This window comes from Dreissena polymorpha, chromosome 16 (genome assembly GCF_020536995.1).
Source record: "Dreissena polymorpha isolate Duluth1 chromosome 16, UMN_Dpol_1.0, whole genome shotgun sequence".
In the NCBI taxonomy this organism is placed as follows: domain Eukaryota; kingdom Metazoa; phylum Mollusca; class Bivalvia; order Myida; family Dreissenidae; genus Dreissena; species Dreissena polymorpha.
Window position 1 is genome coordinate 1,298,888 of NC_068370.1, and position 14,445 is coordinate 1,313,332.

Genomic DNA, 14,445 nt, shown 5'->3' on the forward strand with positions numbered 1-14,445 from the left:
AAATACGTTAAGACTCTTAACCCTTTGCATGCTGGAAAATTTGTCGTCTGCTAAATTTCTAAAATTAGCATTTTCTTCGATTTTTTTCAAAGAATACTATCAGAATAGCAAACAGTTTGGATCCTGATGAGACGCCACGTTTTGTGGCATCTCATCTGGATCCAAACTGTTTGCACAGGCCTTCAAAATTCCGTTCCCGCACTGAAAGAGTTAATCTTGTCAGTCCTCATATTTTAGCCCTAGCTTGTCAAAGTTGTCACAAATAGGTAATGATTAGCAAGATTTTAATATAACAAGATCATGAACATTCCAAATGTGCAGCTTCAATGAACTTCAAGGATAAGTGAATGCAGGGTTGAATGTTGTATGCAGGATTACTTTGTTGTAAAAGTTTGTGACTGTTGATATACAGAGGCACATACATCCATGGTGTATAAATGATGTGAAGCTAAAACTAACCACAGATCTAGACACTAATTTTACATAAGTTTTGATTAATCTGAGTCTGAGAGCTTCAGGTACTCAGCTTCTATGCTTCAGCCTGCAGGAGTCCTGTAACAATTTCTAATAGTTTACTCACCAAAACCTTTGGTCAGTAATTTGATCTTACACTAAATGTTAATCCATCAGAATTACACACACTTGTGACAATAGTTTCCCATGTTGACTGCTAAATGCAATAGGAACATGAAAATCATGAGATTTAAATGCTGATGAATTTAAATGAAGACTGGCAGATAATTATAATAGAAATTACCTGGAGCGTTAAAGGGATGTTTTTGTTAACCTGATCAGACCGTAATTACTTCGAGTTTTGGGCCACTCTCAATTTTCGGACACACTCTTTTTTGGCCACAATAATAAATGTTTGTGACTCTAAATTATCGGACATACAGGTTTCCATCCATAATTAATGACTCAAAAGTTTTGGACAGTAGATTTAACAGCGCTATTTTACCAGAGTTTGGCCCTGTTTTTGCTTATCTGATGTCACATTGATCATGTGGTTTACTACCAGATTAGTTTAAACATTTTAATTTTAGCTTGATTGCATCGAAAGGCTTAGGCTTATTTGAAAAGCTCTTGAGTCCGTTTCCTGGAACTAGAACCAGTACTTGATGTCTTTGAGGGAAATCTCAAGAGCGCTCTCACTATAGGGATTAAACCCATGACCTCTCAATGGCTAAGCGGACACCATATCCATAACGCCACGGCCACCTTATTAATTATTATTATTACGAATGGATTAAGGTGATAAAACCCGGCAGAAGAATACTCAAGGGCAATTGACCATTATATTTGCCTTATTGGGTGAATGACCATGTTAAACGGTAACACACCAGAAAGATAATTAACTGTGACTAATACATTTGAAACGTAGTGCACCCTATTGTGAGTTATACAAACAATTAAAGGTGTAAGACAACAACTCTATGCGTTCATTACAGCTTCATACTTGAGTATCGGTAAAACAATGCTCAACTTTGAACCCGTTGGTCGTTAGCCTTGGAATAACTTACTGTAAAAAAAAAATTAAGCATATGAAATTTTAAAAAAATCATAAAGTGCAAACATATTTAAACGTTAATTATACTATACAGCATGGTATTTTACAAGCACATGATATTAGTTGTTGATACAATGGGCGCTATATATATTGCCTACCTGTATCAGATTTTTAATGCAATATATATAGTGTCTCTAAATTTTCGGACACCTGTTTTTTTATCATTTGTTTCTTAATTTTTGGACACGTTTTTTTTTTTTTATTTCTTTTAAGTGTCCAAAAACTACGAGTAATTACAGTAATTCTAAATTGTAAATTACAACAAAACAAGATAACTAAAAAATATTGAAATAAAACCAACTAGATCTATGTCACAGACAAGGACAAATCCACTACATATTCTATGTCAGACAATAAGACTAAGGCCCAAAACTGGTCGAATTCAGAATCCATAAATATTTTATAGTAGAAAACTAGACAGGAGGTCCATAATTCTGCCAAAACTTGACTGAACCGCCTAAATATTCAGGTCATTCAACAGTGAAAGTTTGATCTAGATCCAACCAGTAGGGGGTTGTTCAGTTGGCAGTATTGCTAGGTCGTTATCCCACCATGCAATTCATTTGCACACATTGTCATGTAGACAAAAGGCTTATTGCCATTTACAAAAAGTGTAACATAAAAAATATCTTTAATAATAGATATTAATATCTAATTATTTGATTTAAAGTCATACCTATGGTTAAACTTATGCATTTATCAATTATAATATTGTTGTTTACTCCTGCATCTCATTAATTCACAAAATCTGCCAGTTCATATTACGTTCTATGAAAGATATTTCTTGATAATGATAGTTAGCTGTAAATGTGGCAATTAAATAACTGTTTTGCCAAAATAAACAATCACTTATTTGAGCAAGAAACAAACCAGCTTTTAAAGAGGAGTTGAAAACAAAAGTGCAAGCCACTATATGTTGGAAAAAACAGAGGAGGGACCACAATTCTACCAAAAATCTTCACCGCCCAAAATCCTTTTTTCTACAATAATATGCATATAAAGGGCATCTGCACTTAGTGGCAAATGGGGGTCAGCTGACCCCCCCCCCTAGAACATCAGTGAACAATTATTTTTTTTTAGAAATATTGAAAAATCTTAACTTGTTAAATTATGATTCCTGAATTGAATAATGTGGGTCAGAATGACCCCTGATTAGTTTCACACGAACATAAACTCCCATCCACATGAAAACAAATCATGGATGCGGTTATTGCACAATTTATTAACTCAAAAACTATGGCAGGATATGACTAAGTTAGTGAAAAAACAAAACAATGTGACAGATAAAATTTACTATGGATCCAATGGGATTTGAACACACAAATTCTTGCTTATGAGTTAAGTGCAGTTACCACTGGGCTATGCACACCATGTTATTAGGTGTATTTGTACTTTACACAACTACACAATTGAACTGTTTTGCTTAAACAATAAAGGTAAAATAAGGATTATGACATACTTAACAGTAACAGTAATTGGTTCTATGACTGCCTATTATATGAAGAACATTTGTATGTGTTGTTATAGTTTAAAGACAAAAATGGTAGAAACAGATGTAATAACTCTGAGCTCATTGATGGGTAACTCACAACTGACTATTCATAAAATCACACAAATAACCTCAATACAAGCTATCTCATGACTGCATGCTTTAACAAGACAATAAGAGTTGTGTCCCTTAGAATACAATACACAACAGTGAAGTTCAAAATTAAGTAAAATGCAAGACATTTCTTGCAGTTAAAGGGAAGCAACCTCAATAACTTTGTGTGACCACTTTTCATATGCTAAAGCTAAAATGAGTGTATTCCCCAGGAACTTTAAAACAACTGACCAAACTGAATTTTGATAAACATTCTGACAATGTTTTATGTAAAAACATGTTGTTCGACGCCTTGAAAAAAGAGGAAATCAAGAACAAGGATGCCATATTTGAATAAATATACTTGTACATTTATGTCTGCAATTATCTTAGCCTAGTGATTATTTTTTTTAATATAATTATTATTTAAATGTTAAACATTATTTGTGTATTTTATGTTTTGTCGATTCAACCCAAAGAAAATGAGACAATTTACATATTAATAGAAACAACAACTACTAGGAATTTATACACACAACACAATGATTATGTATTCCCATCATACAAAATAACGGAGTATTAAAATCAACCTGTTGCTGTCCTCTTGTTTTGTCTTCTTTATTCAATGTATAAACAAATATGCAAACAAACGATTTATTGATCAGATGAGAATTAAATACATGTGAAAATGATGTTGGTAAACATATTGAAAAATAATTCACACCTACCAGTATTTGAGGAGCAATGAACAAAATTTGTGTTGTATAATAGATAGATTCTTTATTTCCTCCATTCATGGAGAGCTTAACACATTTACAACAAGTATTTACATCATTAATGTATACAATAGATAATAATATGTGTATATTAATATATGTACATGCATATCAACAACAATAGAGAGACGATTTTATAATTAGACACTCACAAACTAACAAACTAGTCTCAGCAATAGGATTGCTAATTGATTATTCAGGCGATTGTCATCTGTAGTTGATAGCGTCATTTGAAACAACGTTACGATTTGTTTTAATGGTGTCTTTCGTATTAATTTAATAAAACACTGAGACCCCTTTTGGTAAATGACAGCATCCCAAAGTGAGTCACGTAACAGTTCCCTTCTCGAACAAAAACACACTGAATGAAGTAGTTTGTTTTCCGTGTGTATCCCACACAATGAGCACACTGTTGGGTACGATCTAGAGAGGAATCCTCCCAGTTGTGCCATCAGGGTGGCTATTAAGGGCGATAGCTTAGGCGAAATCCGGGATATTTTCCAGAGGGACGAGGGCTTATCTACGTGTAGAACATCATCAAGGTTCAATGTGGGACACACGTCCCGGATACTTTCCAACTGTCTGTGATGTTCCGGAGCGGATACCGATCGTTGGAGCATCTGTTTCCACGCTTGCTTAGACGGGAACAAACCTGATTGTAAATACCCGTCTAAACACGATTGCAGTTGGTATTTATACAGCAGTCTGTAGATTTCCGGAACGAAGCCTTTAGTTTGTTTGTCGTTATTCAGGTATCGTACAAGTCTGTTAATGAACACTTGTTTGGCAAGGTATTGGTTTGGTAAACGACATAATTGACCAAAAAACACTAGCTTTTTCCTGTCAATGATATTCTCAATCGAGTTTACATTAATTGATGCTAATGCAAAGTCCGTATTCGTTAAGGAATGAAATTGCTGCATAGATTTAATACAAAACCGATGAGAGCGCTCAAGGCGTAACATATCGCTGGCACCGATAACAGTCCACAGTTCACAGCCGTATAATGCTTTCGGGACAACCACGGATTGATAAATTGTTCTTAAGGTGATTGGGCTGAGTGATGATGGATTAAAGCCGCTGCTGCATATGCTCAGGTATGTACCTCGAAGCTTGTTGCAGGCGTCTGCTATAAGCATTTGCGACGAAAGCCACGCGTCGGTAGTTATCCCCAAATGTGAATAACTTTCGGATTCTTTAACTATTTCACTTCCAAGTCTAAACACGCGGGAGTTTCCTGTGTTTGTACGCTCATTAAAAACGATGACGGCACATTTACTTGCGTTATATTCATAGCGCCATACTCTCGAGTATTTGTAGCATATATCCATCATTTTATCATCATTTTGTCCTGTAAGTTTGGACAGTTTAAACAATGAAAGGGATTTCATTATATTAGCCAATTCTAACACAACCAAATTCACCATGCTATACAATCAAATCATATTTGTAAACTGCTAAAAGTAGTGTATGTTTATAAAAATAATTGCTGAAAATATATATATAATTACATCCTGATATTTGCACTTATACTGTTATGTCAGATACACAGTTATATGATGAGTTCAATTTTAGATCAATGCTTTATAAGATAGAAAAAAAGTGAAGATACACATTATTTTTCCTAAGATGCGATGCACAGTTATTGTTATTGAACAAATAATTGCAACAATCTGGTGATATTTTGTATTTCTGATCTAAATGTGCATGGTATTGGCACTGTATTTTTGGCTTATACCAAGCAATTTTTTATGTTAAAAAAACACACTTTACTAGTGTATTACTACACATAAGATTATAGTTTTGCTTAATATTTGTACACATCTTGTCAAAAGTAGACAGTAAGTGTATTTTATTAGTGAACTTAAGTGCTTGTTTTTTTTCATGAAATAATACGCTTAATATTAAAGCGCATTTCCAGTGCCTTTTAAGCAGATTTTTTCAAGCACATTTATTACACATGAGTGTATTTGAAACGTCAATGAAATAAGGAATATTGCATTATATAAATTGAAGTGAAGAAAAATAGGTTGAATTAACTCTTTCTATAACACCAATAACCCTCAATATGTAAGAATTTAGAAATTATATTGATATGAATATATAATGTTGAAAGACATGGGCTTAATAATATGTTAGGTCAAAAAGCATCTTCAACATTATATAATGACATGAAATATCACAGATAGCTACCATCAGAGATAATAATACATATATATATGGTTCATACTCTATCACAAGTTATCACACTTATTGGGTCAATATTAAATTATATTTAGTTATAGATATAAAAGTGCACTGGATTACCCTAAAAGTTTGACAAAAAATCATACAAAACTTATTTCCAACGGGGTCCAAAGCCGTCACATGAAGATTTACATATATAAGTGATGCAACAGTATACCATAAATACGTCATATATGATGGAAGAAAGTGACAACTGTCTTACAATGTCATATAATCATATTATAGTGTTAATAAAAAAAATCTTGATGTTAAATAAGAAAACATGTTGTATGATGAAATTTACATGATTGCACAAAAACAGTTTAAAAATGCATAACAATATGGTTTACAGTTTAAAAATGTATTACATTATGGTTTACAGATCTAAAAGTGATAAAAAAGCTTATAATACAGATACCCTTGTTTCTGAACTTTTTCCATTTCTTATAATAAATGCTTCTTAGCAAGTTTTTAGAGCGTATACTTAGACTTTGTGCATCATTTATTTTTTTGTCATGTTATTCCAGTCTTTTATTGCATTATGGTAAAAAGATTTGGAAGTAAAAGTATCAACTGGATGTACGTGATAATCACCCTTATTGTATCTGGTCCCGTACGAGTGGATACTTACATTTAGTGAAGTTGTTGTGCATATAACTGGGTGCTATATTGTTTCGAAATCTTATATACATGATTAAGTCAAAATTGTTAACATCTATTTTCAATATTCAAAAATTTAAGATCCTTAAAATCTGCAACACGAAGTGATGTTCTACAATGGTAGTAATAAATAAAACATACAACTTTGTGTTGAGCTACCTGCAGTTTCTTTTTTAAAGTTTGTGTAGGGCCACAGCACCAGGAAGATGATGCGTAGTCTAGATGGCATTCACAGCACCAGGAAGATGATGCGTAGTCTAGATGGCATTGTATTAAGGAGTTACAAAGAGTCTTCCTAAGAGACTTATTTAAAAAACTTTACTGATGATATAACAATTTAGTTCTTGAACTAACTTTACTTAAAATACTATCTTCAATAGATGTACCTGACAATCTAGATATAGTATCTAGAAATGAACCAAAATATTTTAAAACTGTAATAGTAGATTTTATTTCCTGGCCATGTGCGAGTCATGACATGAATAAGTAAAATTTTGGATTTTGCTTAACTTTCTCTTGGATCCAAAAAGAATAAATTCTGTTTTCCCAAGATGCAAAGAAAGTATGTTATCAATAAGCAATTTACTACAATTTGCTAGTTCTTTGCCTAGAACCTGACTGATATAAGATGGATCTTTGTGAGGAAACAAAAGGGCACTATCGTCTGCATAAAAAATAAGTTTGCAAAACGAACTCTATATTGGAACAAAATAGGCCCAAAAATAACTGCCCTGTGAGAAACCGCACACAACCGACCTAAAGTCAGACTTTGCATCATTAACGTGAACAGAAAGAGTCCTATCAGACAAATATGAGTGGAACCACTCCATCGACTCCACGCCCATCTCCAGGAGCTTTTGACAAATGATAACATGGTCCATGGTGTCGAAAGCCTTCTGGAGGTCAAGCATAATCATACCCGTGAACATACTCCTAGAGGTCTGTGCATGTGATCTGTAAGATGGGTAAGGCAGGAGTCGGTACAGTACCTCCCCCTAAACCCACTCTAATATTTGTACAAAATGTTGTTTTTTATGAAAAAAGACTCCAACTGGTTGTATACGGCGTGCTAAAAAAAAATCAGTTTCTTTGTTTGAGGCCCAAGGCCTTAAATTTCTTTGTTTGCCTAAAATATAACAATCTACAAAGCACTAGAAAGTTTTAGAACATAACAATTTGAAAAATTTAAATAACACTGTGGTTCTTATATCACATGTCCATATTCATTTAAATTTTTACAAGGTCATACACTTATTTATGCACTAAACAGAATCTGTGCAAAGCACCCCTCATCTTTTGTTCCAGCATGGCTTGTCCACATGGAAGTGTCTGGAAATAACATCTGAAATATCAAAAGACATAAAAATAAAACAAATATCCAACAAAATAATACAAACATGTGTATTTGAGACATGATTCTTTAAATTGTGAATTGTCCTGTAAATCATGGGGTGGGGGAATTGCCACATGGAATACAAATATCACTCTTTTGTGAATCTTATTTTCTGGTTTAAACTAGTTATCCTTGTTTTTTAGTACAATCTTCCTATTATTGTTTGTAATACAAACAAAATGATTCATTACTTTAGTTGAAGTTCATTACTAATAATTGTGTCTTGTTCTGCAATTGTCAGTCCGATACGAGGCAGCGCCTTAGTTGTTATTTCCCCCCTTGAAAGAGCATTCTGTCCTCATGGCTTTTGCAATGGACTTTGGCAACCTTGCCTTGAATTTGATAACACTGGGAACTATTTTCTGAAAGATTGGTGACAACAAACTTAATGAGACTGTTCATCTGTCACATTAAGCATAATTATTTTGCAAGAAAAGAACAAACAGTTATTGCATTAGAGATATTAATTTCGAGGGTGAACACAACAGAAACACCTTTTTTCTTACATACTACATGTAATAGGTTCACAGGACACAAGTTAAGCATTCAGATCTGATATAATTTTTGTGCTATCCTAAATATATTGTGCAGACTTCTACTAGACTTCTTACTATCCCAGAGTTTTCAATACTTGATTACATCAAATGGTCTTTTCTTAATCAAAAGTGTATAAAGGTACTGTAATAGTAATGGACTTCATTTCATAGTTCTATTCATGAACTTACAAAGCTGATCTAAAATTAGTGTACTTAGTTCGGATACTTCTGTGGATTCCTGATTGACAGTTACTGTTTCCCTCTGACCAATCTGAAAAAATTTGATGAATGAGATCACAGGTAGTGTATGTCTTTTTCCATGCAGTTCTCAGCTGCATCACATGCAGAACAGGATGTTACACAGAGTTTTTGCGGCTTATTTTACATTATTAAATATTGCGTATCATATATCTATAGATACAAAACAGAAAATTAAAAGAAGAATTGAAGTGAAAAATTAAAACATATAAGTCAACATGCCATACGCAAAGTATCAGTACATATTTTAAGTATTTATAGGCCCGTTCTTCTAACAAACCTGTTTTCGTGGTGTATCGGGCAGTGCTATTTGATTTGATTATTAACAGTATCAGGAATCATCGCGCTCGTGCTTAACAAATTGGTTAAATGATGCTTGTTAAATTAACCAAAAATAATATTTATCATGATATTGTTGAGCCACATTAAGAACTTTTGATTGACATACCATAATTATATCGCCGAATATCTTCATTTAACATATTTCTGGTCTAAATACAATTCTAGTAACCTAGTAAACTCGATAGCATCTATATAATATAACGATCCGTTTACTGACCGGGAACTAACCTTGATACCTTGCCGGTTGGAATGCAATGCATTAAAGTGAGGTAACGATTCCACTGCTGAAATGACGGCTTGTTTAAAACTTTGTACTTTTACATATTTAATGTTCAATTTAGAAAACAATTAAAAATGGTTTGGCCAAAAACGAATATCAGGATAGAGAAACACGATACTTTAATGAACTAAAATATACTAGTACACAGACAGCAATATGATAGTAATTACTCAATATGAGAACATAGCCTTTAAGTACAAACGCTCTTGCGCTGACAATCCTCTGAATATAAAGGGGCACATAAAACTGTATTGATGTCACTCAAAACTATATTGATGTCACGAGTTGAGAGTAAAACTGTTCTATGGGGGGGGGGGGGCAAATTAAACTCAAATCAGCCAATGGCATCAATTGAGTGTTTTCATTTGTATCTAGCTGCAGGAAATTTTATTTGAATTTGATAGGAAACTTACACAGGTCATGTTAAGGTAAAAACCTAGGTTGGACAGCTACGCCAAAAAAAAGGTCAAATCCCATATCAGGCCTTATTGCAGGGTTCTCAGCTTTTTGTATGAACAAAATTCCCTGATTTTTCCCTGATTGAAAATAAAAATTCCAGGATCATGATTTCCACCTATTTCTTGTTTAAGACACCCTTAATAAATAGCATTTGCGGACAATAACATGTATTATATTTCTACACAAGTTGGAAAAGTCTGACCAAACGAAATTCCCTGATTTTTCCCTGATTTCAGGAACTTTTCCCAAATTCCCTGACTTTTCCCTGACTGGAAAAAGTGAGTCTTTTTTCCAGGTTTTCCCTGATTTCCAGGTTGGCTGGGAACCTTGTATTGGCAGTGAAATGTAGGGAAAATGTTTGACTATCTGGGCGGTCACTATAATTCCATAAGTGTGATTTTCTATTCAGTATTAGTAAACATCAGTTAAAGTAGGGTACCTACTTCCAATATTTGTTTTACCCTTCTAGCTCTGGAACCGAATTTTAAAGGCCTTTGCAAACAGTTTGGATCCAGATGAGACGCAACAGAACGTGGCGTCTCATCAGGATCCAAACTGTTTGCTATTCTGATAGTGTTCTTTGAAAAAAAAACCACAAGAAAATGCTAATTAGGACAAATATCCCAGCATGCAAAGGGTTAAAGTGTTCAGACAAATGACAAATTCTTACATTTCCGGAGCTTTGGGTTTGTACCATCAGAAGTTTTCCCACTGGAGACTTTTCATAATCCTTGCGATTGATGGCTTAGAACTGTTATAAAAATAAATCAGTAAACTTGATCATATATTAAATAGTTCTGCACTTACACATATTGTCAGCATAATAAACTCTGTTATTGTATTAATCAACTTTTTTTACAATTTCTTCCAATTGAAGGGAAGCAACCCCAACAACTTTGTGTGACCACTTTTGATATGTTAAAGCTAAAATTATTAAACTCACCGGGAACTTAAAAAAAACACCTGACCAAAATGAATGTTGATTAACATTCTGAATATTTGAAATATTAAGTATGTGCTTATTTAATTATTAAAGCAGATATTTACTTGTGTGATTTTTCAAGACTCTGCAAGTCTGTTTTCTAGCTTTTCAACCACATGGGAGCATTGCTGGCACCCAGATTTAGTCTAAAGAGAAAAGATAATTTGTATTATCCTTAATAATAACATTTCGGGACAAAACATATTGTTTTGTGTAACTACAGCTAAGTGACTAACACCCTGGTACTTCTCGGTCGCCAGGCTATGTTCAAGGGAAAATAACTTGGGAATGTGCAGATGACTTGAGATTTTCTTTATCCTTAAACGCATGCATGTCATGATGGTAAAATGTTTGAGGTTACAATTGCTTGAGAAAAATGTATGCTGATTGATCCACAAACTTGTACCATTTATGTAAATTCACTTAAAAAAAACAACACAAACTCCCAACAAACAGCCTCTCTTATTGCTTTTTATAAAAATGTGAAATATAGCTTTCACATTTCTTTATTAGTCGATGGTACCTGTTCAGTTTCCAATGGCCTGTTTTACATAGACAATAGGATTCATTGACACTGACAGGCGTTGTAGGACAGATAGGCAGGAAACCAAAATCATTCATCACTGGTTCCTGGAAACAAAGAAAACCATGCTATTTATAATTTTTTTTAAATATCAGAACAATAGCAATATGTTGGAGCTAAGCATGATACAAAAACATTCCCATGTACACACTTTTGTTTCCATTTTTAAATGAAACTTGAAACGATTACAATGATTTAAAAACAATAATCAAATAAACACGAATTGGTCTTTACACAATGGTTTGTTTTTTTGACTTTTTGGCAGTAAAAAAACTGAAAACAAATCAAGATAAATGTGCCTTACATCAGCCTGCCACAGACATTGAGTCACCCTCAAGTTCTGACTGGGAGTCTGGTCAGGGGAAACAATGTTTGCCAGGATGGAAGCCGTGGAAAGCCTGGGTGACTTAAAGGCAGCTGTGGCTGCATGGAACGAATGCATGGGTCCCTTTAAGGCCAAAACCTTGGGAGTCTGGAATTAGGTTATTGTGAAGTTACAGTAACAATTGATGTAGGTGTCTCTCAATAGGAAGCTGGCATTGCCTGTAAGGAGGAAATCTTGAAGACCAAAGTTGTGGGTGTCTCAAAAGCTGTCTTTGCCATTTCCCTTCTATTCTTTGAAATCTGCATGGCTTGTTTAACTGAAGTAATCATTTTATTAAAATAGTATAATAAAAATGTCAAAACTAAAGGTTTATAGGTAAATTTTGGTTTGACAAAGCACATGTCAACAAGCAAATTCTTTGAATTGATATCCTCCACCAAACTAGGGCTTTGTCACAGACATGACATTTACCCCCACATGCTGCATTGAAACAGAATATATACAAAGGGCCATAACTCCGTTACCAGCAGATGGTGTACAGTACCATTTCATGAACAATAAATTGATTTATTATATTAAACCAGCTTCCCATTCTTTAATTATGCTCTGAAAAAAATCTCTGCAACAATCTCCACCCTAAACTTCTAGCAATAATACATCTTTTGTCATGGAACAACGGGTCACATGTTTCATTTTAAGAAGGAAATGGAATTCGATTATATATATGCTCATAATTCAATTAATGCACAAATTCGTTAAGTATTCACTTTTGAAATATCATCGATCTTCTACTATTTTTTCTAATTATATTCCAATTATTATTATTTCAAAAAGGAGTAAATTTTCATTTTTATATTTTCAGCAATTCATAATACTGCAATGTGTCTGCTTTCTAGAGAAGTTTATAACTGTTTGGGGTACAATTCCATGAAGTTAAAATAAAAGCAAAATCTTACTTTGGAAATCAATCGTCATCAAGACTTTGAGCTTCTTGTTCAGCATTGCCCTGTCATCTAAAATGTGACAAAAAGATTCGTGTTACAAAGAATAATAAACAGAATAATGATGCGTTTTTGTGTGTTTACAAACTGTTGTGTTTATGTGCTTGATTTGGAAGGCTTATCCCAAAAACTCTGAATCCTGAAAAGGTGTGATTCAAAATTACCAGACTGATGAAAAAACAGGGTTAAATAATGTCTTAAATTGATAAAAACGTGTCTTGTTTGATAACAAATAAAATATTGAAAAAAGGCAATGTTTTGCGGATTGATTTCTTAGCCTTACCGGATATCTTGTAGAGCTGGGCGCAGTTCACCTTGCCTCAAAATTTCACTTTCATAGCTTCACCTACGACACACTATTTGATTTTTTTCCTTGGGCAAAAAATGGTGTTTAGAGATGACGGTAAACATAGAATCCTCCTAATACAGACTGGCGAACATCGTGAATGTTCAAAAACTCTGACCTTTGACTTTGTTTACTGTATTTACTTCACGGTTCAAATACACAATGGCGCATATCATTATGTCACGTGCTGATTTGGACCCTCATCATGTAGTTAGGTTTTGTGGGTATTTGGACCAAAAAAAAACTTGGTTGGCTGCGGCAAATCTGGCAAATAGCTGAGCAATGTCCAAATGAAAGTGAACCAATCAAAGCATCGGTAATACCAGCATCATCCACCGTGAATTTTTTTTCAAATTGAAATTAGTTTAAAGGGACTTGTTCACAGTTTATCAAAATGAAAAAAATTCAACTTTTTGTCAAAGATTCAGGAAACAAGAAATCGTCGGAGAGGGGTGATGCTTCCCAAAGTTATTTTTGTCACAATATTGCACTATATATTCAGATAAAAGGAAACGTCTTGAGGGGCATAACTTTGAACAAAATAATACGATGGATGGTTTAGCAACTTAAAAATTTCAAAGGGCCATTATAAACTCTCTAATAAATCATCTAACCAGAACCCACTAATAACATGCGCATCACCTCAAGGTAGTTAAGCTTCCAATAAAGCTTAATTGAATTCCAGTCAGTAGTTGGGGAGAAAGAGCCTGGACAAGAATTGCACTATATGTACAGTTTATAGAAAATTTCAAAGGGCCATAACTCTGTGAAAAATCATCCGACCATAACCGGCTGATAATATGTACATCTCCTGTTGGTAGTGAAGCTTCCCATAAAGCTTCATCGAATTCCCGTAATAAGTTGTTGAGAAATAGCCCGGAAAAGAATTGCACTATATGCACAATGAAAAATTTCAAAGGGCCATAACTCTGTAATAAAAATCATCCGACCATAACCAGCTGATAATATGCACATCTCCTCTTGGTAGTGAAGCTTTCCATAAAGTTTCATTGAATACCTGTTAGTTGCTGAGAAATAGCTAGGACAAGAATTGCACTATACAGTACAGCTCACGCAAAACAAGCAAATTCCGCGATCCGCAGAGTTTGGCGACATCAAATGTATGGGG

The 14,445-nt window shown here is 34.0% G+C and overlaps 1 protein-coding gene and 2 long non-coding RNA genes across 26 annotated transcripts in view; 1 reads left to right on the forward strand and 2 right to left on the reverse strand.

The window, feature by feature from the left end:
• The window catches only part of LOC127862577 (uncharacterized), a 178,451-nt gene that overhangs the window by 83,369 nt on the left and 80,637 nt on the right, over positions 1-14,445 (reverse strand). The gene's annotated exons all lie outside the window — the stretch shown is intronic.
• Positions 1-14,445, forward strand: part of LOC127862575 (uncharacterized) — a 105,046-nt gene that overhangs the window by 11,610 nt on the left and 78,991 nt on the right. The window lies entirely within an intron of this gene.
• The window catches only part of LOC127862565 (uncharacterized), a 293,520-nt gene continuing 282,830 nt past the window's right edge, over positions 3,756-14,445 (reverse strand). For 7 of the 21 annotated variants that reach the window (XM_052401747.1, XM_052401742.1, XM_052401755.1 and 4 more), the window contains 8 exons: positions 12,926-12,982; positions 11,949-12,285; positions 11,585-11,691; positions 11,127-11,207; positions 10,750-10,830; positions 8,954-9,011; positions 8,396-8,566; positions 3,756-8,153 (listed from right to left, as the gene is read on the reverse strand). In XM_052401747.1, the coding sequence (XP_052257707.1) occupies positions 4,081-5,352 (1,272 nt within the window). In that variant the 5' untranslated portion in view covers positions 5,353-8,153; positions 8,396-8,566; positions 8,954-9,011; ... (3 more) ...; positions 11,949-12,285; positions 12,926-12,982 and the 3' untranslated portion in view covers positions 3,756-4,080. The remainder of the gene's footprint in view (positions 8,154-8,395; positions 8,567-8,953; positions 9,012-10,749; positions 10,831-11,126; positions 11,208-11,584; positions 11,692-11,948; positions 12,286-12,925; positions 12,983-14,445) is intronic. The other 14 variants (XM_052401763.1, XM_052401761.1, XM_052401753.1 and 11 more) reach the window with 9 other exon arrangements.